General features: G+C 35.2%; 1 protein-coding gene across 3 annotated transcripts in view; it reads right to left on the bottom strand.

Moving 5' to 3' along the window:
* The window catches only part of Jarid2 (Jumonji, AT rich interactive domain 2), a 557,336-nt gene that overhangs the window by 289,450 nt on the left and 240,897 nt on the right, over positions 1-26,989 (bottom strand). For all 3 annotated transcript variants that reach the window (XR_016549859.1, XM_090408748.1, XM_090408747.1), the window contains exon 9: positions 12,617-12,698. Coding sequence is in view for 2 of the 3 variants with exons in the window: in XM_090408748.1 (XP_090264874.1) it covers positions 12,617-12,698 (82 nt within the window). In the remaining variant the exon portion in view is untranslated. The remainder of the gene's footprint in view (positions 1-12,616; positions 12,699-26,989) is intronic.

Consider the following 26,989-nt stretch of genomic DNA (forward strand, 5'->3'; position numbering starts at 1 on the left):
AGATGAAAAGACAGAGTACAGAGAAAGATTCTTAGACGTAATGTCTGCATAGAGAGTGATCCATCTCCTTACCAAATTATCATAATGTGACCTTGACAGTTCCTTTAACACACTTAATTGGATCCGCTTCCTAAGGCATGACTTGGCAGAGTATATAGCAGTAAAATGACATATAGTACGCTAAAGATACGAGACCCTTACACTGCTATGTGTCAACAGAAGGAGAATCCATTCTGATAATAGGGTAATCAATCTGTATTGTGGGATGAGTTGTTTATTATTACACATCGGAAAATTAACTTCTCTTTTATGGTCATTGTAGTTTTTAAAGTGGTAATTATTTTGCTCGTATAACAGTTGGAGAATTTTACCTAGAAAGCATGTGATTTTGTGTGTTGTTGCCCAATTCGTTCATCGCCTTATTTCTTTCTCCCCTTCAACATGAATCGACTCTTCTTGGCAGTCTTCCAACTAGAGCTCTCTCTTCTGTGGTCAGCCTATACCAGTTGACAAGGAAGCTTCTTGACTTGTTGCTTACAGGTGAAGGCCCAGGTACCACATAGTGGCCGGCCTGCAGCACTGTTTTAATGTTCCACCCTTGAAAGCTATCAGTCACACTGAATGGAGAGAGAGATAGAGAGAGAGATTGGAACTCCCTACTCTGCGGGACTAAACATGGAATTCACTAATTTTGTCCCCCAGTAAGCAGGGTGGCGTGTCCCCAGGCAATAAAGATCATCTATCACCTGGTGAGTCTAATTGGCATTTCCTCCAATTAGGTATATCCTTTTGCAGCAGGTATGCATTTCTTTTGTAGAAACAGGCCAAAACACAAGAAAGCAGAGTTCAGAAATGACAGGAAGAGACTATATAATTGATTACCTGTTTACTAGTGGCCTTCACTACAGAAGTTAGACTGCTAACTCTTTCAATGTTATTTATAGGAATGCAAAGAACTGATAAAGGCTCCTGATCCAATACACGATTCTGACTTCCTCATGCACTCTGTTATTAGGTATCTACTTAGGTGCTGTTATGCCAGCTAGGAGAAACAACTGAAAAGTCAACTTCTGAAATAACTTCAAAGAAACATCAAGGGAAAAGGAAAGCAGCAAGAAGAAGAATTACAAAAATCCCATGTCGCTATACTTAATATTAACTTTATATATTAACCACAGAGTTATACTCATGCAATATTGACAAAATATGACAAGAAGGAGCAGTTATATTATTAATACTAAGCATGATGATAAACTTCTGAAATAGCAAGCAATGTCATATAGCAGGGGTGTTCAACCTGTCGATCATGGAGTGATTTTTGGTCGATCTCTTGTGTATTCCTCCTTACTTACAAATTTAATTAAAACTGAAAACATAATATTTTATTTATCATTATTCTGTATTGTTTTCAATTCGCTATAAGTGTATTGCTATTGTTTATTTATTTTTCGTTAAAATTGTCAAATCAGTAATTTTCTTATAAGTCCGGGTAAATGAATTAATTTGGATCAGTGGAAGTCAAACAGCGAGCCGAGTGAATATGAATATAAGCAAAGTGTAAAAACTCGATTGTATTCCAAAGCACATTACATCGATTTTTTATTTAGGTTAAGTCCCATGTGAATATTGTAAAAAAATAAACTTTGTTTGTCTCGGTATAGTTTGTATTAGATGTTTTTGTAAATAACTCTTTTGAAGCTAACTGTATATACTGCTTTAATAAGAATATTAGAGTGTTAAAAACAAAGGCAATGTTTTTGTCGCTGAAGCTGTACATGGTGGCATTAGAAAGATTGTTATTGAAACTTGTATTTTTGAGAAAGGCTTGCAGGCTCTAAGTGTAAACATCTCCAAAGTCAGTAAGAAAGAGTTCAAACAACTTTCCGATGGCCGGCAACTTATAATCAAAAGAAAGCGGAGGAGAACCAAAGGCCTGCCAAACTTGAAACTTAAGATGAAAGACTCATACCGATTCTTTGGGGGTTGCCAAACTTTATGCGAGGTCTCAGAGGAGGCCTAATAAAAAGGGATGAAGCAAGCAGAAGGGGTCCCAGTTCCAGAATTTCTGTAAGAGAGGAGGTCACCCAGTCCAGAGTTGCTGTCAGAGAGGCTGCCCGGATCCAAGTTGCTCGAGAGAGGAGTTTCCCCCTTCCAGAAAGGAGCTTCTCGGTTCGAGATGTCCCTAGAGAGAGACTACTTCTAGGCCGCAGACAAGGTTTCAAATTGCCGGAGAAAAGTTTCCAGGCCGGAGAGGGATCCAGTTAACAGCAGTTCTAGCTGTTGAAATGGCAGAAAAAGAAGGCAGTAGTCCAGGCATTTTCGGCTAGCCAAAGCAGAGGAGAAAAGGCAAGGCAAATTTTCCGAAGAACCTTCGCTCATAAGTTTTTCTTTTCGCCGAGGGAGAGTAACCTTTTGCTGGAGCTGAATGAGCCCACAGTCCACTATCTTTCCGATGAGATGCAGCCAAGTCAAAATTTCCTGAAGAAGATCTGAGACTAAAGAATTGCCATAGAACTTTTAGTGAAAGACTTTTGACTGAATGTGAGATACAGAGCCTTTGTAAGTTCAAAACTTTTATATAATTCCTGTTATAGTTGATACAAGAAAGACTTTTAAGATATATGTTTAATAGTGTTAAGAAATGTCCATAAGAGAATCAATTGGCATGTTAGAGGTTGATATCAAATGTGTAAAGATAACTTAACACAGATTTAGATAACCTCTTCAAGAGTAAGCTTAGAGATTAATAAGTAAAAATTTGTAAACTGAGAGTAGGTAACCATATGTGTTAAAGAAAGTATTTAATGTTGAAGAAAGAAGGTTCTAATTTTTGCTAAAGAGTTTTTATAGATGGATAGAGAAAGCAATCTCCCTAACGTTAAAATTGTGTATATTTCATAGTAATGTAAATAATTGTCATTTGAATTTCTTGTTAAAAGAGTGCTGCCTGTTTCTTTATTTACAACTGCACTGTTTATAAAATAAATCTGACTTGTTGAGCAGGAATCTAAGTCAGTTGGCCAAAGTGTGAAATTAAGGAAAAGAATAGACCACGACTGTCTGTGAAAGTTTTAATGTAGGAATTTGTGTTAGGGAGAGAGAGAAATCTATCAGCCGTATATTTGAGTTCTTTTTGCTAATCAAAGATATTAGTGGCACAGTCTCATTTTAAATAAATTTTCTAATATCTTAGATATAAGACTCATAATGCGAAAGGTAGATAAACATAGCACGTAATAAGATAAACAAGAGAGATTCTGAGAGAGAGAAAGTGCGCACAGCAAATTAGAATAACGGAGAATAAAGTATAGAGTAAAAGACATCAAAGTAATTAATAGAAATTACTAGTATACAAAGTTAAATAATAATAAAAGTTTACAATGTCGCAGTGACGACTGGATAGCAAAAGCAGACGTATAACAAAAGCACACTGTATGCATTTTGTTTATTTTCAGGATAATCATGAGCGTATCAAAGAAATTGAAGACATATCATTTTCACAAGGCATGGAAAACGGATTTTTTCTTTACAATAGTAAATGGAAAGTGTTGTTTGATTTGTAATTCATCTGTAGCAATTCCAAAAAAAGGTAACATTGAGAGATATTTTCGATCGTAATATGCAAAATATGAAGATTTTCCCAAAAATTCCGAAAGTAATAAATAAATCAATTTTTTTTTTTTTTTCATGTAGTACTATCATATCCTGTACACCCCTTGAGGGTACATGGCAGGAATTTGATGATGATGATAAATAAACCAATATCAGTCACTACTGCATCTTTGAAAGTGTGTCATTTATTAGCAAAAGAAAAAAAGCCTTTTACTGATTGAGAGTTAATAAAAGAATCGTTTCTTTCAGCAGCAGAATCTTTATTTTCTGATTTTAAAAAACACAAAATACGAGGCTAATCTTCTTGAATGGCAGTCAGTCTCAAGTAGAGTAATGTGGGCAAATATGAGAATGGGGAACTGGACAATGAGACTTATTTGTGCCTATGATCCCACAGAAGGTTCTAATAAGGTAGAAGTAGAGGAGTTTTTTGAGGCATTAGAAAAAGCAATTGACACAATGAAAAATGAAAAGTCGGTCCTTGTTGGGGATCTAAATAGCAGAGTAGGAAATGATTGTGAGACATACAAAAATATTTTGGGAAAATTTGGAGAAAAGAGCAAAGCTAATAATAATGGCAAATATCTGTTGGATTTCTGCTCAGGACATGGACTGGTTATTACTAACACCATGTTCCAACATAAAAATGTGCACAAATTCACATGGAGAGAAGAGACTAGGAATAAGAAAAGTCTCATTAACTATGTTATTGTTGATAGTGATGTTTTCTCCCTGGTGCAGGACACCAGAGTGTACAGAGGATTTGAAATTGGAAGTGATCACTATTTAGTCTTGAGCAGGATAAAATTGAATTTAATATTGAAAAGAATAACATGTCAGAAAGTTTTAAAGCGAATAAAAGTTGAGCAGCTCTCAGATGTGAACTGTAGACTAACATACACAAAGATTATTGAAGAAAAAATGAAAGAGTTTGAGAACAGGAATCAAACCTTGGAGATTCAGTGGCAAACTCAGAAGAAAACATTGATTGATTCTGCCAGAGAGGCATGTGGTGAGGTTGTCTGTGAGGATAAAAAATCAGAACTCCCTGGTGGACACAGGAAGTTAAAGAGGCAGTGAAGGAAAAGAAGAAAGCATACCAAAAGTTCCTGGCAAATAAGTCAGCTTTTACTCTTACAGAATACAGAGACAAATGTAAGAAAGCTAAACAGTGTGTAAAACTAGCTAAACAAAAGTCATGGGAGGACTTTGGCAAGAATATAGAAAATAAATATCAAGAAGGTGGCAAAATATTCTGGAGGTTGTTGAAGAAACTTAAGAATGGAGGAAAGAGTGCTCTAAAAGAAATTAGAGATGATAAAAGTGACATGAAAACTGGAGAAAAATATATCCTTGAACTATGGAGTAATTACTTTGAAAAACTGCTAAATGAAGCAAGCAGTGATGACAGCACAGTGGTAAAAAACACTGACCAGGCATGCAGTCAGGAATACATATCCATACTTGAAGTAGAAAAAGCCATCAAAGTCTTGAAATGTGGAAAGGCAGCAGGAGTAGATGATATTCGACCAGAAATGCTGAAGTATGGTGGTATAAGAGTCTTACAGTGGCTGCACTGTTCATAGTTCAGAAAGCCTGGACTGAGGGACGAATTCCCGATGATTGGAGTAGAGCTCTCATAGTACCCATATATAAAAAGGGAAATAAAACTGAATGTGAGAATTACAGAGGTATTTCCCTAATGAGTGTTCCTGGCAAGATCTATGCAAGTATACTTGTGAAACGGTTGAGAAGAATTGGGGAAGAAAAGCTTGGTGAAGAACAAGCTGGATTCAGGCCAAATAGAGGCTGTCAGGATCAGATCTTCACTTTACGACAAATAGTCGAGAAAGCATGGGAATATAACAAAGATATTTAAGTTTTGTTGATTTTGAAAAGGCATATGACAAGGTGCCAAGAGAGAAGCTATTCAATACGCTGCAGTTATATGGTGTCAATGGGGCATTACATCAAGCAATGCTTAGTCTTTATTTGAGTTGTAAGTCAGCAGTTAGAATTGAAGGAAGTACAGGAAGATGGTTTAATGTTAAATCTGGTGCGAGACAGGGATGTACATTATCCCCTCTGTTATTCATTATCTATATGGATCACATTATGAAGGAAAGTGGTATTAAACATGATATCAAAATTGGAGATGTTAAGGTCAGCTCTTTGCTTTATGCAGACGATGTTATACTTCTAAATAAATCTGCTACAAGTCTGCAAGATTCTCTGACTAAATTGAATAGCTGTTGTAATAGATATGGTATGAAGGTCAGCAATAAAAAGGCAAAGACAATGAAAATAGGCAGAATCGTTGAAAATGTCAACTGTGTTGTGAATGGAGAACCTGTGGAACAAGTAAAACATTTCAGCTATTTAGGCACGATTTTTACTGAAGAGGGTAAATTAAATATAGAAATAGACAACAGAATCAGCAAAGCTGGTACGTTGGGAAGTCAATTGAATAAATTCATATGGAATAAGAGAGAGATTAGTCGGAAACTAAATTAGCTGTATACAAGACAGTGTTCAAACCAGTTTTAACTTATGGATCTGAGAGCTGGGTCAGAAGTAAAACACTTGACTAAAGACTAGAAACCACAGATATGAGAGTCCTGAGAAAGATTATAGGTGTGAACAGAAGGCATCAATGGCAATATCATATTAAAAACGAGGATATTAGGAAAGAACTTGACATTGTCAGCATCCAGGAATGTGTTAGCAGAGCTAATCTCAGGTGGTATGGTCACTTAAACAGAATGGGCGAGGAAAGATTAGCAAAACAAGTGTTCTCTGCCAGGTTGGCAGCAAAATGACCCAGAGGAAGACCAAGATATAGGTGGATTGATATGGTACAAAGTGCTTTAGACGATAAAAATATAAGATCTGATAATGTTGGAGTCTTGACAAGTAACAGACTGATTTGGAGGAAAATTGTAGATAGGAAATTAATAATGATGTAATTTTTTTCATGTAGTACTATCATATCCTGTACACCCCTTGAGGGTACATGGCAGGAATTTGATGATGATGATGAAAAATAAAAATGTAATCATTTAGAATATTAACATTCTAAATGATTACATTTAGAATGTTAATATTCTAAATGTAATCATTTAGAATATTAACAATCAGCAACTGTTACTTACGGTAACAGTTGCTGATTGTTACTTTCAATATATTTCATAATATTTTTATTATGAAATATATTTCATAGATTTCCACAAGATTCCTAACTTTGATCCATACATACATATGCATAACATGCCTCTTTGATGAACTTTGTAAATTTAACTCTAGTACCTCTTTTTCATTATTTTATTTTATATTCGTGATGATCATCATCATCATCAAATTCCTGCCATGTACCCTCAAGGGGTGTACAGGATATGACAATACTACATGAAAAAATTACATCATTACTAACTTCCTATCTACAATTTTCCTCCAGATCAGTCTGTTACTTGTCAAGACTCCAACATTATCAGATCTTATATTTCTATCGTCTAAGGCACTTTGTACCGTATCAATCCACCTATATCTTGGTCTTCCTCTGGGTCGTTTTCCTGCCAAACTGGCAGAGAACACTTGTTTTGCTAATCTTTCCTCTCCCATTCTATTTAAGTGACCATACCATCTGAGATTAGCTCTGCTAACGCATTCCTGGATGCTGACAATGCCAAGTTCTTTCCTGATATCCTCATTTTTAATATGATATTGCCATTGATGCCATCTGTTCACGTCTCTAATCTTTCTCAGGACTCTCATATCTGCGGTCTCTAGTCTTTGGTCAAGTGTTTTACTTCTGACCCAGCTCTCAGATCCATAAGTTAAAATTGGTTTGAACACAGTCTTGTATACAGCTAATTTAGTGTTCCGACTAATTTCTTTCTTATTCCATATGAATTTATTCAATTGATTTCCTACGATACCAGCTTTTATTCTGATGTTCATGTCTGGCACCATACAAACTACATCATTCAGTACTAGCCTATAGTGAGGGATGTGACAACATGTATTTACTTCTACTTTGCCATCTTTGAGCATGCAATGATATTGTTATGTGTACTTGCTGGAGAAACCAAACATTTCCAGAAATTCTATAATTATATTTCAATCTGCATTAAGAAATGAATCAAATGTATATGCCTTGTACATCAGAGGGAAAGAACAAGCAAGAATGTAAATAGAATTGTTACAGTTAAATAAATATCCAATAATTTACTGTTGTGGTATAAATGGGTTGTGTAATAAATTACATTGGTAGGATATGAATTACATGTCTTCCTATAAACCCTAGTTATGCATGTGAAAATTTATGAAGGACTTCGTTTGGAAAAAATTAGTGGAGCAGTTTGTTTTGTGAAAAATAACCAACTAATAACAAAGTGTTCATTTTTGTTGTATGTAACATTAGCTTATTAATGACTACATGGAGAAGCAAATCCATTAAATTATAAAGTAAGATCTCATAATTTTCTGTGAATGGTATCAGTTACATTACACATATGTTGATGGAACGCTTAACAAGCAAACAATACATGTAAGATTTTGGTGGGAACTACCAGATGCAGTCCTTTTTTTTATTATTATTATGAAACATAAAAGGATTCATTTTTATGTACTAACATGAATTTTTATTTGTACTGCAATGAAAATGTACAGAGTGTCCCAGAATTAACTATCTATTTCAGTGAAATGGGACGAATTTTTTAAAAATTCATGTTTAACATGTGTTATAAATGTTTATAAATTATTTATATAATTTTATTTTCATCTCTTTTCAGAACCCTAACCATAATAGTGATTACACAAGAATGCATCTTTGTTTAACATCTCGTATCAAAGGAGTGCGATGTAATGAAATCAGAGTTAAGATTTACAAGGAAATTTCACAGAACTGTTCTTACAAAGTGATATGTGAACTTGTGGACAAATTTAAAAGAGCTGTGTCCATACATGACAAGGTGGAAAGAGGATGCTCAAGGACAGCATGTAACAGTATTGAAGGAGTACGACAATTGTTCGAGGCTGAACGAATAACGTCAACTAGGGAAGCCAGTCGAAGACTCAACATATCCAAGACAACAGTTGGTGGAATCTTGCATTCGACACTGATGAAAAAGGCTTATCACATTCAGGTACCGCATGCCCTAAATGAAGAGGATTATCCAAATCGAGCAGCAAAGTGTGCAGAATTTCAGGATCAGATCGAAAACGGAGGTTTATTGGATAACATCCTATTCAATGATGAGGCGACTTTCCACACGTGTGGAAAATCTCCATTTTTGATACAGCTCTGTTAAAAAGGCTATTTTCATTATAATTATCATTTCCTAAAATGGTACACATGTACTTAAACTTGAGTTTTGGGGGACCCTCCCCTCCCTTGATGTTTTAAATATCAGGGCTTACTCTACACTACAGAATGTAGGCAACTGTGGCGACAACAAAAAAAAAAAAAATCAATTTTTGTAATTACGATTCCCCGAAGTTAAGCCGACAAATGATGCGCTATATTCACTTGCCATTGGTTCCTGGAAGCAGAAGGGTGATATTCTGATTCCTTGAAGTTGATCCATTATGGGAGGCTCACCTATATAAAGCTGCTTGGAGGAGTTAAGCTGTTTGCTAAACAATCGTTTCTTGTTTACAATTCGAAATGTTTACATGTGTTGTGTTTTGTTCATGTAATAGTTATACAGGTATATATTAAATTTTGAAGTTTTGTATGCACAATATCATATTAGTAAAATTAATTATTGATTATTTTCAGATATTTTTGTAACAATATCCTATTAATCACGATGTCAGATAATTCAGTTAGAAAGAAGAAGAAAAGCTATTTCTTTAGAAATCAAGATCCAAATTTTAGATCGTTTAGCAGCTGGAGAAGGTTCAACATCCTTAGGGAAATATTTTGGACTGAATGAAGCTACCATGAGAACAATTAAGAAAAATAAAGAGGCCATTAGAAAATCTGTTCTTTTTTGAACAAAAGTTGGTGTCAAGTCATCATCGTATACAAGGGATATTATAAAAGTGAAGATGGAAAAGGTCCCCAAGTGATGTGGACAGAAGAGTGTTCACATAAAGGAATACCTTTAGATGAAAAAAAATCCATTATAATTAAATAGAGTTTTATTCAATGATTTTCATATGTTTTATGTGAAAATAACTTATTGTTCATATCGGGTTTTCTCATCTGGAATCATGTTTCTATTTTTTCATATGCAACTGTATTATTTTTTACATGGTTTTTTCTGAACCAATTTACTGTAAAGAAAGAAATGGGTGTATACTTCACGTGGTGCAGAAACAAGTTTTCATTATGTCATCTATAATATTTTTAAAGCAAATGTTATACATAAACTAGAAATAAGGAAACATTACTTTTGATATATTTTGGATACCAAGAAGATAGTTCTAAAATATTAGATGTACATGAAAATTCTACTGAAAAGCACTTGAAACTTGCATCTATCTCATATATATTGCCAAATGTGCAAAAAAGTGCCTGTCCACAGAAGCTCGCTTGACATGTTGTCAAGTGAGCTAATGTTAGCTGTATGACTTGCAAAGCATAGCACATGAACTTCTTAAGGAATAATTTCTTGTCAGGTATAATGCCACTGGATTTGTTACATCTCTGTAATTAACTTTGAAGGCAGTCCAAATTCTGTATCTTAGGCTTCTGTTAATTTTTTTTTCTTGTAATTTCTTTTGAACACCTATTTTTCTTGTATAAATTCAAGTATAAATATTTGCTACTGATACATTCTTGAATTGGAAAAAAAAAAAAATAAATAAAAAAAAAAAAAAAAAAAAAAAATCCTTTCTAGCCATTCCTTATCTTGAGGTTGCATAATTGATGCCATCTGTTCACAACTAATTTCCATATAATTCTAATATAAGTAGTCCCCATTCATTGAATAAACAATTCTATTCACATTCAAAAGATATTCAACTGTGATACCAAGAAAAAATGGTTTTCTACCTAAATGCTTCAGCCCCTTTGAATGGATATAATGAAACTGAGTTTCTTGAGTCAGAAGAGCAGTTGACATTAAGAATAAAAGAAACTGGCTTTATTGGAAATCTCCAAGTTCCATTTTACAATCCTACAGTTTAGATTTCCAATAAAGCCAGTTTCTTTCCCCTTTTTTTTTTTTAATGTCAAATGCTCTTCTAATGACTCAAGAAATTCAGTTTCATTACATCCATTGAAAGGGGCTGAAGCTTTTAGGTAGAAAACCATTTTTTCTTGGTACAGAAGTTGTGAGAACTTCTATATCAACTGAAACTTTAACTTTCCAATAGGAAGGCTAGTCATTTGTGGTGATACTTCTAGTTTAAGTATAGAAATATATGAACACTAATTTTTATATGCTTTTGACATAATGACCTAGTTACACAAATATGCTTTGTTCTCTTTCTGAGTAGGATGGTGTGAATAGAAAACCCATAATTAGTAATTATAAAAAAAACAGTCAACAAAGAGAAAATTCTTCATTCTAGGCTTTAAAAAAATCGCCCTAATAATTAAAGCATTATAACATTCTGTTTGAATAAAATTGTTTGATGAAAACGAAAGCAAATTCAAAATAAATAAATAAATAAAATGTTTAATGTTAAATTTAAGATTTAAATAGCTTTGCTACTAAAAATTTTGAAATGTTATCATTTTGAAACATGCACATATCTATGTACTTGAAACTGACTTCTATTAAAGAAATTTGCCTTTATGTTTCATATCAAATAACTGCCACTCCTTTGTCTGTTCCTAATTAATGATGTTAATTGTTTTGGTGTTCTCTTTAATGCTAATTATACTAAGAGTACATATGTCATTTCTCTTTTTGGGTATTATCTATTTTTCACTGATGAGTTACACAATGTAATGATGATGTTTGCTTTTGTTTCAATCTGTTGAGGTTTTTACAGCTACTGAATTTTTTTATTGTTTGCACTGGTTACTTAAAAATAGGCCAAGTTCCAGTTAGCACATGCCTTTTCGTTATATTTCATCATCATAATTTTGCCAATATGGAATAAAGTTTGCTCAATTAAGTACAGTGCAAACCCAGTCTTCAGTATTACCAACAATACACTAATAAGAAAGGGAAATTTATGCAACAATAGGGTCAGATGTTCTTGTTTTCAGTTTTTACCATGCAAAATTAATGTTATACAGTCATAAAATATATATGGATTCAGCTGATATACAAAATAAAATTAGATCAGTTAAATCCCAAAGTACAAATCAATTCTCATTCCTTCAGTATCCACAAGAATACTTATCAAACAGAAAGTGACATTTGAAGGTATCAGATCAGAAGCTGTAGTTAATTCTTCGCATTTCATAAAGAATATATAGAGGTGACTTTTCCAACTTTGATTCTGGCTCTATGTGATGTGATATTTTTCTAGATGGCATTATCTCCACATTATACATAACAGACTGTGAATTCGAAATTCCATTATATTATGGATGTCTGTGAAAGTCTGGATGCCAGATGATCTTTAATGTTCAGTGTAAGATCATAAGACTGCTTGTTGGAGGCATGAAGTGACTAAAAAAGTGCTATTTGTTTCTGCAGGATCACAGAAATCTGATCTCAAACCCACCCACTGTACTAATGTGCTATAGACTTAAAAATGTTTTTCAGGTGAAAATGACATAAAAAAATATAAAAGTGGAGAGGAGATTGAATAATGACAAAATATAAATTATGTCATTATTCATAACAGACATAACCAACTTTGATGCACAGATAATAGTAGCATAGCATTAATAAAAAAATAAAAAAACCTCCATTTAATGTTGTGTTTAGACAGAAGCATTATTTCACTGCAAAGTCCCACTGCTAACATAGTTAAAAAAAATTAAATAATTTTTTAGTAGATTATAGAAAAATGTCCTGCACTCTAGAAAGCACATGCTTATGAAACACCACACACACACACACACACACACACACACAATTTCTTGAACCCTTACCAATGGAGCTTGTTCCAGTTTAACCCCTTGAGACTGAAGATGTTTTTTGATACAAGAAACATGCTGAACGTTAGGCCCCCATCTGAAAAATAACATAAAATAAATAAAATAAACCATTTCATAAAATTCAGAAGCATTATATGAAATGAACTTATCAGTTTGATGACAATAATGTAGAACTATTAAAAGTAAGTGAAACCATGTTTACATCATATTTTACATAATATAAGCATTCTGGAGATCCTTGTGTAATCTAAAAATCACATAAACAGGATTTTCCCATTCAATTATAGCACTGTACATGCAAAGTGGTGGTTAGCATATCTGCTCCCCCAACCAACAGTCACAGGCTTGAATTCCACTGTGGGATGGATGTTTGTGATTGTCTTTAGGTGGGAGAAGAATTTCATCGCCCAGTGTGAGACCACTGCCCTATTTATTGATGGGCCTGAATTGGCTTGAAAAATTCCCATGTTTGGTCTGTAAAGAAGAGTTTCTGCACCATGAAAAAATAAGTGTTGTTTAATTTTGATGGTACATATCAGAACACAATATTAAATTTTTTTTATTTTTTTTTTATTTACTCATTGCTGATATTTTGCTGGTGTTATAACCAGCATCTTCAGAGCACAAAAACACAGTTTATCACAGTACACGAGACTAAAACAACATGGTGTAACAAAGGGACTATCATCATCATCATCAAATTCCTGCCATGTACCCTCAAGGGGTGTACAGGATACGATAGCGCCACATGATAAATTTACGTCATTACTAACTTCCTATCTATAATACAATTTTCCTCCAAATCAATCTGTTACTTGTCAAGACTCCAACATTATCAGATCTTATATTTGTATCGTCTAAGGCACTTTGTACCATAACAATCCACCTATATCTTGGTCTTCCTCTGGGTCATTTTCCTGCCAACCTGGCAGAGAACACCTGTTTGGCTAACTTTCCTTGCCATTCTGTTTAAATGACCATACCACCTAAGATTAGCTCTGCTAACCCATTCCTGGATGCTGACAATCACAAGTTCTTTCCTAATATCCTCGTTTTTAATATGTGCCCTTGATGCCATCTTTTTGTGCAACCAATCTTTCTCAGGACTCTCATATCTGTGGTCTCTAGTCTTTGGTCAAGTGTTTTGCTTCTGACCCAGCTCTCAGATCTATAAGTTAAAACTGGTTTGAACACTGCTTTATATACAGCTAATTTAATGTTCTGACTAATTTCTCTCTTATTCCATATGAATTTATTCAATTGACTTCCTACCATACCAGTTTTGTTGATTCTGTTGTCCATTTCCATATTTAACTTACCATCTTCACTAAAAATCGTGCCTAAGTAGCTGAAATATTTTACTTATTCTATAAGTTCTCCATTCACAATGCAGTTGATATTTTCACTATTTCTGCCTATTTTCATTGTCTTTGTCTTTTAATGCTGACCTTCATACCATATCTATTACAACAGTTATTCAATTTAGTCAGGGAATCTTGCAGACTTGTAGCAGATTTATTTAGAAGTATAACATCATCCGCATAAAGCAAAGAGCTGAGATTAACACCTCTAATTTTGATATCATGTTTAATACCACTTTCCTTCATAATGTGATCCATATAGATAATGAATAACAGAGGGGATAATGTACATCCTTGTCTCACACCAGATTTAACATTAAACCATCTTCCTGTACTTCCTTCAATTCTAACTGCTGACTTACAACTCAAATAAAGACTAACTTACAACTCAAATAAGTATTGCTTGATATAATGCCCCATTAACACCATATAACTGTAGCATTTGGAATAGCTTCTCTCTTGGCACATTGTCATATGCGTTTTCCAGATCTACAAAACTTAAATACAGATCTTTGTTATATTCCCATGATTTTTCAACTATCTGTCGTAAAGTGAAAATCTGATCCTGACAGTCTCTATCTGGCCTGAATCCAGCTTGTTCTTCACCAAGCTTCTCTTCCACAATCCTTCTCAACCGTTTCTCACATTCAGTTTTTGAAAGGCTGCTGAAACTTTTACAAGTCAGAGAGATTGTTCTTAGAAGCAACAGAAACCTTAAAACATATTCTAAATTCAACAAATATGGCTGTATAAATTTGCCTAAGATTTGGGAGACAGTCATCTTAAGACATAACTAGCACCTGCTTTCTCTCTCTCTCTCTCTCTCTCTGTTTTTTTTAGAACTCTTTGTGTGTTGCTACAGTTTTTTTTTTTAGATAGAGGGTGCCTAATTAGGACTTTAGTCTTTGTGTTGTTGCTACAATTTCATTTAACTAGTCCCTTTGTTACACCATGTTGTTGTAGTCTCGTGTACTGTGACAAACTGTGTTTTTGTGCTCTGAAGATGCTGGGTATAACACCAGCAAAATATCAGCAATAAGTCAATAAATAATTATTTACTTATAATTTTGTGTTCTGATATATACCGTCAAAATTAAAGAACATGTACGACGAACAAATAAGCCTTTCTACACATGTAAAAATAAATTTAATAACTACAAAAAATTATAAAAAAATAATAAAAAGATTCAATAAAAATCCATAAACTGCTCATGGTGCAGTTGTATTTTATAGGCATTAAAAAACCCTTAAGCACAACCCTTTCTTTCATTGTTACACAGCATTTTATGATAAAATTATGAAGAATGCTACCACACCATTGTAATAACTTTAACTAATTACTTAATGTTTTTGCCTTCATATTAAGATGAATAGCGCACACACACGCACATGTGTACAAAGGAACATGCTACATTACAAAGATACTATACACACTAGTGTCCAAAAAGCTAAGGACGAACTTTTTACCTGTATATAAAAAAATTTTCATGCCTACAGCCAAATGTGGACATAAATGTATTGCCAGAATACTAATAAATTATATCACATAAAAAATGAGTCATAAATTTTGCACAAATTAAATTACAATATGGCAAAAATTACAAATTTCCTGGGACTGTGGTTAAAGAATTAATATACAGTGCTTACAGAAAACTATGCAGAGAGACATTTCAGCATGAAACACATTCACCCCAAACTATGATGAAGCTCTCACAACATTGCATCATGCTTAGTACATGTGAATCAGGTTTTCTTGAGGCAAACTTGCCCATTCCTCCTTCAGAGCAAGGATAAGGCCTTGTTGTTTTCTGGAGGGGAATTTCAAGTAGCAATGCATCTCCCTATTGTATCCCAAACATGCTATATGGGGATGAGATCTGGGGGCACATGCTGACCACTCAATTCAATTAATATCCTCGGTCTCAAGAGGTATCTTCACTACTTGTGTATGATGTGGTGTGGCAATGTCATCCATAAAACGAATTCTTCGCATACAACACCACGAGACAATTGAACATGATGTTGAAGAACTTCATTACAATATCATTCAGCAGCCATAGTCCCTATTTCCAGCACTTGTAGTTTGGTGTCCATTAAGCATAATAATACCTCCACACACAATGACCCCAGCCCTGCTATATCTGTCCCTTTCAAGAACATTCTTGTGATGGTAAGCAGTACCACTTTCATGCCAGATCGGAGGACTAAAATGACTCTCATCTGTAATCAGTATCCAGTTGTAATGGATACAACACCACTGAAAACAAGCTGTATGATAAGCTGTGGATAAAGGGACACAGACTACAGGCCTTCGGGCATATAGGCCTACCTGTCGCAGACGTCTTGCCACAGTTTGTTGAGATATCCACATACCAGAGATTGAATGGAGCCAACTTGCATTGGTGTGTCGATTAAGTTTTGCTGTTATAACCAAAAATATGTCTTCAAGTTCCATGGTAGAGTGAGGGTGAACTCTTATCAAATGTCTGGAACACATTCCACTGGCTTGAAACGCCACACAGAACCTGGATACAATACAACACTATGTGAGATTACAACTCTCTGGCAATATCAGTAATTCTATGGCCTTCTTCAAGCTTTCCAATAATTTTTCCCTGTGTGAAATCATCTAGATGATGTCTTTGAGACATTATAAGACAACCACGTTTGCAACTTTATTCATTCACAAAAAAGAGCACCCTTCAAACTTTTGTCTTTTATCCTGTTGAGTGTTACCATGCGACTCCTTTACGTGCAATTTGAAAATATGAATGTGTGCCCAATTTCTAATCGAAATTGTAATTATACAAATTGCCACAAGCTGATTTTTCTGAATTTGAGGCTGTAATCTTCAGAAATAGTGTTCTTCTTCTTAGGTTTTGGACACCAGTGTAGTATATCACAGCATTACTAATTTGGTCAACTACCGAACCTAACTATACTAATCACTAGTTTAAAAAAATGGACAAACACACACATATAAACATCAAACAAGTATCAGGTACACAGGGAAAATGCCACAACTATATCTATTGGAAAATTCTCACTATTCAAGAGGTAATTAACATACATGACTGTTCCACTTTCTCACAATTATATCATCCTTGAACATTATGATCTAAGGTATTTTTCTTTTCAAAGAATTAGCGAATACAATTCATATGACCTGAAACATTTTTTTAAAAACAATAACGGCATGAGCACCACCACCAGAATATAATGGAAATGTTCACATGCAGCAGTGTAAAAAAAAAAAAAAAAGATACACCTCTATCCTCAGATTGTAAGCATCCTCGATGGAGTTCAAGACACTGTTAGTCCTACAACATCTTGAACATTTCTCCTGAGGAGAAACAGTTGGACACTGACTATCCACAATTTCCTGAAAAGGAGAAATCCAAGACCGATAAAAATGTAGCCTTACAAAACTGGAGCACAGGCAGATCTATCAAACATAAATAATTTTAATATAAATATAAACATAAATAAAATAACACCGTAACATCTTCTTACAGTGGAATTGTTATAGATTTCACCAAAACGCTGACATTATTAAAGCCCTCCTGCAAATACATAAGCCAGTGTACTTAGACAGCAAAAAGGCTTATTTGAAATCAGGTAGGACTGCAATAGAAGAATTTAAATACAAGGGTGGTCTGAAAGGTTCTTGGCCGAACAATGAAAAAATGAATTTATAATTTCAAAATTATTTTTAATTTTCAACATAATCTCCCTTAAGACTAATACATTTATTCCAGCGATGCTCCAGCACCATTATCCCATCCCTGTAGTGGTTCTCAGTAAGATCTGCAAAATACCCATCTACAGCTGCAATCACCAGTCAGATTAAATGCAATCACATCTATGCTGACCAGCGAGGAAGAGTTTTAGTTTTGGGAAGAGACGGAAGTCAAATCTGGGGAATAGGGTGGATGTTCCAATAATTCATAGTGCAGATCCCTTAATTTTCCCATTGCTAAAACACCTTTGTGGGCAGGTGCATTGGTCTGATGATTTTTTCTTCTGCAAAGATCTTTTCTCACACATTTTTTCATCTAGTCTGGTTAAAAGATTGGAATAATATTCCCCAGCTTTGTTTTACCTTTTATAAGATAATTAATAAACAAAATGCCTTTAGCATCCCAAAACACTATGCCATGACCTTTCCTGTTGATGGAAGCAACTTTGTCTTCTTTGGCGGTTTCTGTCCACTGTTTTCACTGCTGTTTGGATTCTGGTGTGTAATGGTTAATCCAAGTCTCATCCACAGTAATAAATTGATCCAGAAAATCAGTTTTATTCTTGTTAAAATGCTCCAAGCACTATTCATAGATTTTCATGCAAGTGCATTTTTGATCTGCTGTGAGCAAGTAACCATCTTGCGCAAAGCTTTTTCATTTGCAATTCTTCATGCAAAATATATCCTACATGTTCTTTTGAAATGCTTATAGTCTAGGCAATTTCACACACTCTGACTTGCCGATCATCCAATACCATATCATGCCCTTGATCAATGATTTCTGGTGTTTTTACACTTTTTTGGATGTCCTTCACGTGAATCATCTTCAAAGCTGGTACGACCATGTTTAAACTCGGCAGTCCATTTCTTAATTGTCGAAAACAAAGGAGAAGATGCCCATAAACTCTTAAATTCTCTTAAACGTGCCCATTTTCTTAAACATGCATATTGCTATGCAATATGGGAAATTTTATAATGCATAACTTCATTTCTAGCTCCCACTACGAGATACCAATAAAGGTGAAAACTGGTTTGTTTAGTGACTTTTATCATAATTTATAGCAATATACAATTTCAATGCATGTTGTGTATTATGGAATACTGAGGCAACTGATGTGAACTCAACAACCTCTATACCAGGGGTGGGCAACCCTTGGTACGTGTGCCAAACGTGGCATGCGAATGACTTTTTACCGGCACACAACCCAGGGTTCACCTTAAAAAATAATTAAATAAATAAATACATATCCAACATCTTCGCTGAGTTGTATATTTGAACTTAATAGAATACAATTTTATTAAGTAGAGTGATAGCAAATAAAAATGCAATAAAGAAACAGACAGTATCAACTGTTTTAGTAATAATAAATAATAAAATGAAACAAACATCCTCTTTCTAAGCCGTCTATCTCCGCGATATACTGATTTACAAGTTTCTTCCCATTCAGTTGTTGCATCATTCGCCAGACACCCAACGTGACACGACTTCTTTACCATCATTTTATGTAATTTTTGTGTTCATAAAGAATTTATTGGTTTTCTAACGTGTGTATATTTGGCTGGAGAGTGGTTAGCACATCCACTCTCCAGCCAAAAGGCTGTGGGTTCGAATCCAAACATGGGCATGGATGTTTGTGATTGTGTGATGGAGAGGATACCAGCACAATTTAATCTGTAGTCATCTGCCTCCATATACAAGTGACCTGTTGTGATATGTTCAAGTTTGGTTAAAGTATAAAACAAGAACGTAATAATTTCTTGTTAAATATATAATTTACTCTGTTATCAAAGTAGCAAGTATTCAGAATATTCTGTAATTCTGTCAGTATGGGAGAGAGCGCTAGTGAGCCAAGTGCTGTGGACATACCTAAGAAGAGCTCCTGATTCAGATAAGTTATTCTAGGAATAATTATTTATATATGCGTAATTGTTTGAGTAAGAGCGGCTGTAAACGTTGTGCGCTACCGGTATTATTAGTGTGGGGGATTTTTCTTGCCTAAACTTAATTATGAAATCGTTATTATTAGACCTAGTAACCTGCAGGGTAAAAAAAAAAAATGGCGGCGGCATTGTCATTCCATGATTTTAATTTAGATTTCAGTCGTTTCATTAAGTGTGGGGTCTGTTATATGCATTCCTTCGATTACATAAATGATTTGTGGATGTTTGGCACGGATGGAAGAAGGGTGTGTGTGCAAAGTGTGACCTGAATGAGGAACTGATGAATGCAAATATGAAATTGATGACAGAAAGTGTTAGTAAAGATTGTGTCGCGAGTGCACGTTTGAAAGAAAAGGATGGTGAGAAAAGAAAGGTGAAAAAATGTTAAAAAAATCAGGAAAAAAGAAAAAGAGCGATTTGAAAACCGTAACGGATGTTAAAAGGGACGAAAGTGAAGCAAGAGTGGTGGAAAGAAACAAAATTGAGAGAACGTATGAAAGTAGAAATAGCGTGACGCAGAAATCGCAAGTGAAAAAAATCGAAAGAATAAATGATAGCGAAAAAAGAATGAATGATGGCGAAAAACTGAAAGTACTGAAACAAAGAAAGATGAATGAAAGTAAAAGTGAGAAGAATGATAGCGAAAGTTGGACGCATGTTAGTCCGAAAGTATGGAAACAAAGAAGGATGAATGAGAGGGAAAGTGAGAAGAGGGGGACGAAAGTTAGAAAGATTTAATGATAGAATCTGTCGCGAGATTCAGAAAGTGAATTGGATTGGATGAGGCAAGAAATGAAATGGATGCGGAATGAAATGAAGAGAATTCAGGTTAAAACTATTAAAATAAATCATGATGGCACGAAAGAGTTAACGAAAGATGAGCGAGTGGCGATGGATGGCGACTCCATTATTAAAGGTGTGTTAGAGGATAAAATGCAAAGGTATGTTTTCTAGGCGGTAAAATGAGTAGAGTGATTGAGGCATTGGATATGAGGCAGGAGCGAGCAAAAGAGTTAATTGTATTAATTGGTACAAATGATTTGAAAGAGAACAAAGAGCATGTCAGAATGAATGTCAGGAGGCTGCTTGGAAAGATAAAAGAGAATAGTGTGACAGGAAGGGTAGTCAGTGTGTTGCCTAGGTATGATTGTGGTGAAATGAGGCAGAGAGCAAGGATTATGAATGATATTCTGGCTGAAATGTGTGAGGTGATGGGAGTACAGTTTGTTAATGTGTGGAATGAGTTTGAGGGAAGAAATGAGCTGTATGGGAGCAATGGACTGCATTTGAGTGGTTATGGTGTGAGTCGCTTGGAGAGACTGCTGCTGGAAGGTAGAGAAGTGAATAGAGAGAGTGAATCAGATCGAGAGGGGAGTGATGTGGAAGAGCAGGAGAGTAAGACAGGAGAGATTGAAGAAGTGAGTGGTATGAGTATAGAAAATGAAAGAATGGGGGTGCAAGAGGAGCAGGGAAACGGAGAGGCTCAGGGTGGACAGGGGTACACAGCGTGAGAAAGGTGGATGCCCCAAGAGGAGGTGAGAGCATGTGTAGGCAGGAAAGAAAAGGGATGACCATGGATCAAGAGGAAACAGATGAAATTGAAAAGGGTTCTAAAATGAAGAAGCAGAAAGGGAAATGGCCCCAGTCCAGCATGAGATCACATCGAATGAGTGGTATCAGTGGAACTAGCTGCTGTAGATCCAGAAATTAGCTGTCGTGTTTGTATACCAATGGTAGAAGTATAAAAAACAAGGCAGATGAAATGGTTGCACTAATTGTGTCTGTTCACCCAAAGATTGTCAGAATAAGTGAGACATGGTTAGATGAGGACGACATCCTGACAGGAATAGAGATGGAAGGGTATGATATGTTTCGTGAGGATAGAAGGGGTAAAAAGGAAGAGAGAGAGTGCTATTGATGATAGAGAAAGAGTTATGTCCAATCAAGGTAGAGATGCAAGAGAGAGAATAGGGCCAGTGGTTTGAGGCAGTATGGTGTGAGATAGAGGTGAATAGAATCAAATACTTGGTGGGATGTTGTTATAGACCTGGTAATGTGGATGGTGGTGTTAGTGAAATGTATGGTCAAATAAGCCAAGCAAATAAGAAAAGGGTGATCATTATGGGTGATTTTAATTATGGCAATATAGACTGGAATGAAGAGATAGCAACTGGAAGTAAAGAAAACGAGTTTCTCGAGTTTTTGAGGGATAACTACCTCAGACAGTATGTAACAGAGGGCACACGAGGATTAAAGGTCTTGGATTTGGTCATCTCATCAGAGGATGTAATTATAAATGAAGTGTCAAATCATCCACCAATTGGTGAAAGTAACCATGAGGTGATTACCTGGGTGGTTGCCAGCAGTGCAAGGATCCCTTGAAAAAAGGGTATATGTGGAACTATAAGGGGGGGGGGGGATTATGAAGAGCTCAGGGGACAGCTTGTGGGTGTAGCATGGAATGAGGAGTTAGCTGGAAAAGAGATCAATGCAGCTTGGAGGATTTTCAAAAACTATTTAGTAGATGCAATGTCTAAATGTATTCCAAGGGTGAGAAGGCTAAATAAGGTAGGTGTGAGATGGATGAATAAAGAGATTAACACGTTCGCTCCCAACTACGAGTATACTCGTAGTCGGTAAACCAGCTACACAAGCCAGCTACGAGTATACTCGTATGACGCTTACCGCCGGCATTGAGATTACCGTACTGACCTTGAAGAAGTGAAATTGCTTGGTGTACGGGAACAGACTATGCCAAAGTAGCATGGCAGCGAACGTATTAAGCATGCGATACAGAGAAAAGGGGCATTGTGGAAGCAGCATAAGAGAAGTGGAAGTAACAAATTTCATGAGGTCTACAAAGACCATGCAAAGAGGGTGACTTGGTTGGTGAGAGTAGCTAAAGAGAGGTATGAACAGCAGTTAGCTAATGAAGCCAAAAAGAATCCTCAGGAGTTCTTTCGATATGTAGCCAGCAAAAGAAAGAATGATTATGGAAGGATGACATTGATTGGAGGAAATGGTATAAAGACAGCTGTTGCAGAATGTGTGGTGGAGATACTTAATGAGCAGTTCATAAAGATCTTTCAATCTTGTGAATGCGACTTCATGGAGAGATTGAGAGCAGTTGATGATGGGGAGGAGAGACTGACTGTAAGTGAGCAAGAGGTGTTTGGGGAGCTGAGAAAACTAGATGTAAATAAGGCTGTGGGACTTGATAATATATCGCCGCGTATTCTGAAGGAATGTGCCAGAGAGTAGACACCTGCCTTGACATATTTTTTTAATATGAGTCTTGCACTTGGTCAAATTCCTAAAGAGTGGAAGGAGGGCAAGATTGTGCCACTTCATAAAGGAAGTGATTGAACTCAAGCATCAAACTATAGGCCTATCTGTGTATCAGATGTGTTGTGGTTAAGTTGTTGGAGAAGCTTGTGAGAACTAGGATCCAGAGTTGGGTTGACAACAATGGTATCATCTTTGATGGACAGCATGGATTTGCTAAAGGGAGGTCAGGTTTTAGTAATCTACTTACTTATTACAATAAAGTGACTGCTTCCTTGGACAGAGGAGAAGGATACACAGTAATATACTTGGATTTCGCAAAAGCTTTTGATAGAGTACCTCATGATAAGTTGACAGTCAAACTAGAGCAGATGGGATTGGATATTAGATTAGTGCATTGGATTGGAGACTGGCTATCTGATAGGTATCAACAAGTTGTGTATGGGGGTGCGATATGCAGGAAAAGGAAATTCACTAGTGGAGTGCCTCAGGGGTCTGTTTTAGGGCCATTACTATTTAACTTGTATATTAATGATATTGGCGAAGATTTGGATGGAGATATTCAGTTGTTTGCAGATGATGCAAAGTTGGGACAAACCATAAAGAGTAGTGAAGATGCCTTGCAAGAAGACTTGAATAAATTGAGTGATTGGGAAAGCAAATGGGGATGTGAGTTCAATGTTGCAAAATGTAAGGTTTTAAAATTTGGAAAACAAAGATGGGATGCAGAATTTATGCTTGGTGAGAATATATTGTTGGAGGTAGAGGAAATAAGAGATCTGTGGGTGATAATGGATAAGGATCTAAAATTTAGGGGACACATCGTCAAAATTGTGAAGACAACACAAAGACTTCTGGGAATGATGCAGAGAACACTGAAGTGTAGAAGTAAGGAGATTCTTGTTCCATTGTATAAGGCTTTGATTAGGCCACACATGGACTATTGTGCCCAGATTTGGTCACCGGGTTTTCAGAAGGATGAAGAGATGTTGGAAAGGGTCCAAAGGCAACTGACTAAAGTAGTTTCTGACCTCTGGAATGTTGAGTATGAGGAAAGATTGAGAAGATGTAATTTGCAGAGTCTGGTGGAGAGAAGGAAGAGGGGGAGATATGATAGAGACCTACAAGTTGGTAAGGGGTTGTTATAAGATCAATGGTGGAGAAGTTCTACAGAGAATAGTGGGAGATCAGGGGAGAACCAGTGGTCATCCCTATAAATTGTATAAAGAGGGCGTCAGTAGGGGAGTGAGAGGCGAGTTTTTTTCGTGCAGGGTTGTGAATGATTGGAATGCCTTGCCTGAGAGTGTGGTGTCTGCAAGGAGTTTGAGTGTGTTTAAGACATGGTATGATGAGATGTGTGTGTGTGATAAAAGCACCTCCCAGATGAGTCTTTGACTCCATGAGGTCTTGGGAAATAATAATAATAATAATAATTGTCTGTGGAAATACTAGTGGTGGTGGTTAGCGGCGTTGGTGTAGTTGCAGATGAATGGTGGAGACAGAGTTGCAGAGCAGGTGCCCTCCCTCGATGAGTTGCTGGACTCCCTGGAGGTGTTGTATAATAATAATAATTAAATCGTAAGTCATTAAAATATGGATTGAAGTATTTATTATCAATTTAATGTCAAAACCACCAGCAAAGAAACAAAGACATTCAAATGAAGAGGATATTAGTGAATTTAAAGAATACTGGACTGAAAAATTTGGTATGATTAAGAAAGATAATAATAAAGCATTATTCATTTTATGCTTCGAATCAGTTGCTAGTAAGACTTCTTCAGTAGAAAGACATTTTGAAACTGTTCATAAGAACTTAAGCAATAAAAGTGAGCAAGAACAAAGAGAATTAATTTCTCATTGGCTGAGCAAGACAAAAAAAAAGAAAGAAACAGTTTGATAGTTTGATGAAATTTGTTTCAGGTAGGCCTGGTTCCAAGTTAGTTGTAGCTAGTTTTGGTTTCAAAAGTTATTGCTCAACATGGAAAAACACTCAGTGATGGGGTGTATATTAAAAAAGTATGGCTATAATGTGTTCCTTTCTTTTTTGACAATCTTTCAGAAAAGATAAAAATTATTCTGCGAATTAAACATTTGTATGAGTAGAAAAACAGTTAAGGATAGGATAATTAAGTTTGAAAGGAATACAGCAGACCTATTAACAAAAGATTTGGCTTCATGTAAGTTCTTTTCTATTTGTGTTGATGAGAGCACAGACATTACATCATCAGCTAGACTAGCAATCTTTGCTCGATTTTGTAGGGTTGACGAAGTATGCAAAGAGATAATTAACCTTGTAACACTATCTGAGAGTACCACTGTGGGTGAAATATGTAAAGTAGTTATGAATGAATTATCTATTCGGCAAATTAATATTTCAAAAGTGGTATCGTCACAACAGATGGTGCATCGAGCATGATTGGTTAGGAAGCAAGATTTCTAAATCTGTTTGCAAAATATGTTGGTCATCCACAGATAATTTTTCATTCCTCATACATGAGGAGACTTTATGTGCAAAAATTGGACTAAAGGAACTTCAAAAAGTGATGCAAACAGTAACCAAAGTTGTTAGTATATTTCTGCATATGCTTTGAATAAAAGACAATTTCAGAATCTATTGAATGAGGTGGATTCGATGTACAAAGGACTAATAATGTACAATAATGTTTGTGGGGCTTGTTTTGAAACGATTTATTGAATGCCTGGATGAGATAAATCTCTTTTTAACTAACCAACAAATGTCTTATAAAGAAATTTATGACATCGTGTGAGTTTGTAAACTGATGTCTTTTGCAGATTTTTGCAAACATTTAAATTACTTAAACCTTAAACCACAGGGCTTTGGTAAGACTCTTGATGTTATGTCTGATAAAATAAAGGCATCTGAAATGAAACTAGGAGATTTTAAGAGAGATATAAACTGTGAGAGATTTAGATATTTTCCAAGTCTGGAAACTTAATACATCAACGATCTCCAAAAGGATGAGAAAACAGAGACCACCAATGCCTTCAAAAGCTATTTTTAAACATCATTGTGTCAACTGTTGAGCAGTTCTCTGTAAGATTTGTTAAGTTCAGAGAATTAGAAGATACTGCAAAATTCATTAAGTTTCCAGACACTATAAAACTGGATGAATTAAACTTGCAGGTGTTTTTGTGGATAAACATGGATGATTTTCAAATACAGTTGATTGATTTTCAAAGTATCTCAATTTGGAGGCAGGAATTTGTTGACTTCAGAGTTAACTTAGAAAATACTGAAAAGGAGCAATTAGAAACAGGAGTAACAGAGAGAAGTGCAGAAAATGAGGTATACCAAGGACTTGGAATATTATTCCAGAAACTTTTGTATGTTTAAATACCCTTGCAACAGCATTATTATCCATTTTACATCTACATATTCTTGTGAATCATTGTTCTCAGTGATGAACTTTGTTAATTTTCATAATAGGAGTAGCCTTACAGATGAAACTAGTAGCGCATGAATATCTCTACAGGTTACAAAATATAAACCTGATACATGTAAATTATCTGTCATCAGTAATGCAGCAGGAGAAGTCTCATTGATGCTAAATAAATAAAATGTCTACTATTTATTTTCCTCTAGTTTTGATTTGATGTTTTCTGCTAAAAATGCTAAATATTAACTTCTGTTTAATATATTATGATAACATTTTATTTTATCTGTAATTTTTATGTATTACTTGAAAGGGATTAAGAATTAATAAAAGAATATCTTTCATTTTAGGGTTTATTAAAGTAAAACGATTATGAGATTGTGCACTGTAATATACTGGAAAAACTTGTAAAAAACTTATGTCTGATTGATCTTTATGAAAAAACAAAAACAAAAAAATCAGAATTATTATTTACTGTTTTGCTGATGTTGAAAATCATGTCTTTAAATTGTGTGGTTGTATATGGCAGCTAGAATTACACTTTAAGGACGATAAAAAATATCCATGGTATCAACAGGATAGAAGGATTTTTAAGTAAAAACTCCATCACTAATTTTTATATTCATTCAATCTTGCATGACCAATA

This window comes from Typopeltis vanoorti, chromosome 18 (genome assembly GCF_054136105.1).
Source record: "Typopeltis vanoorti isolate ZY-2024b chromosome 18, IOZ_Tvanoo_1.0, whole genome shotgun sequence".
Lineage (NCBI taxonomy): Eukaryota > Metazoa > Arthropoda > Arachnida > Uropygi > Thelyphonidae > Typopeltis > Typopeltis vanoorti.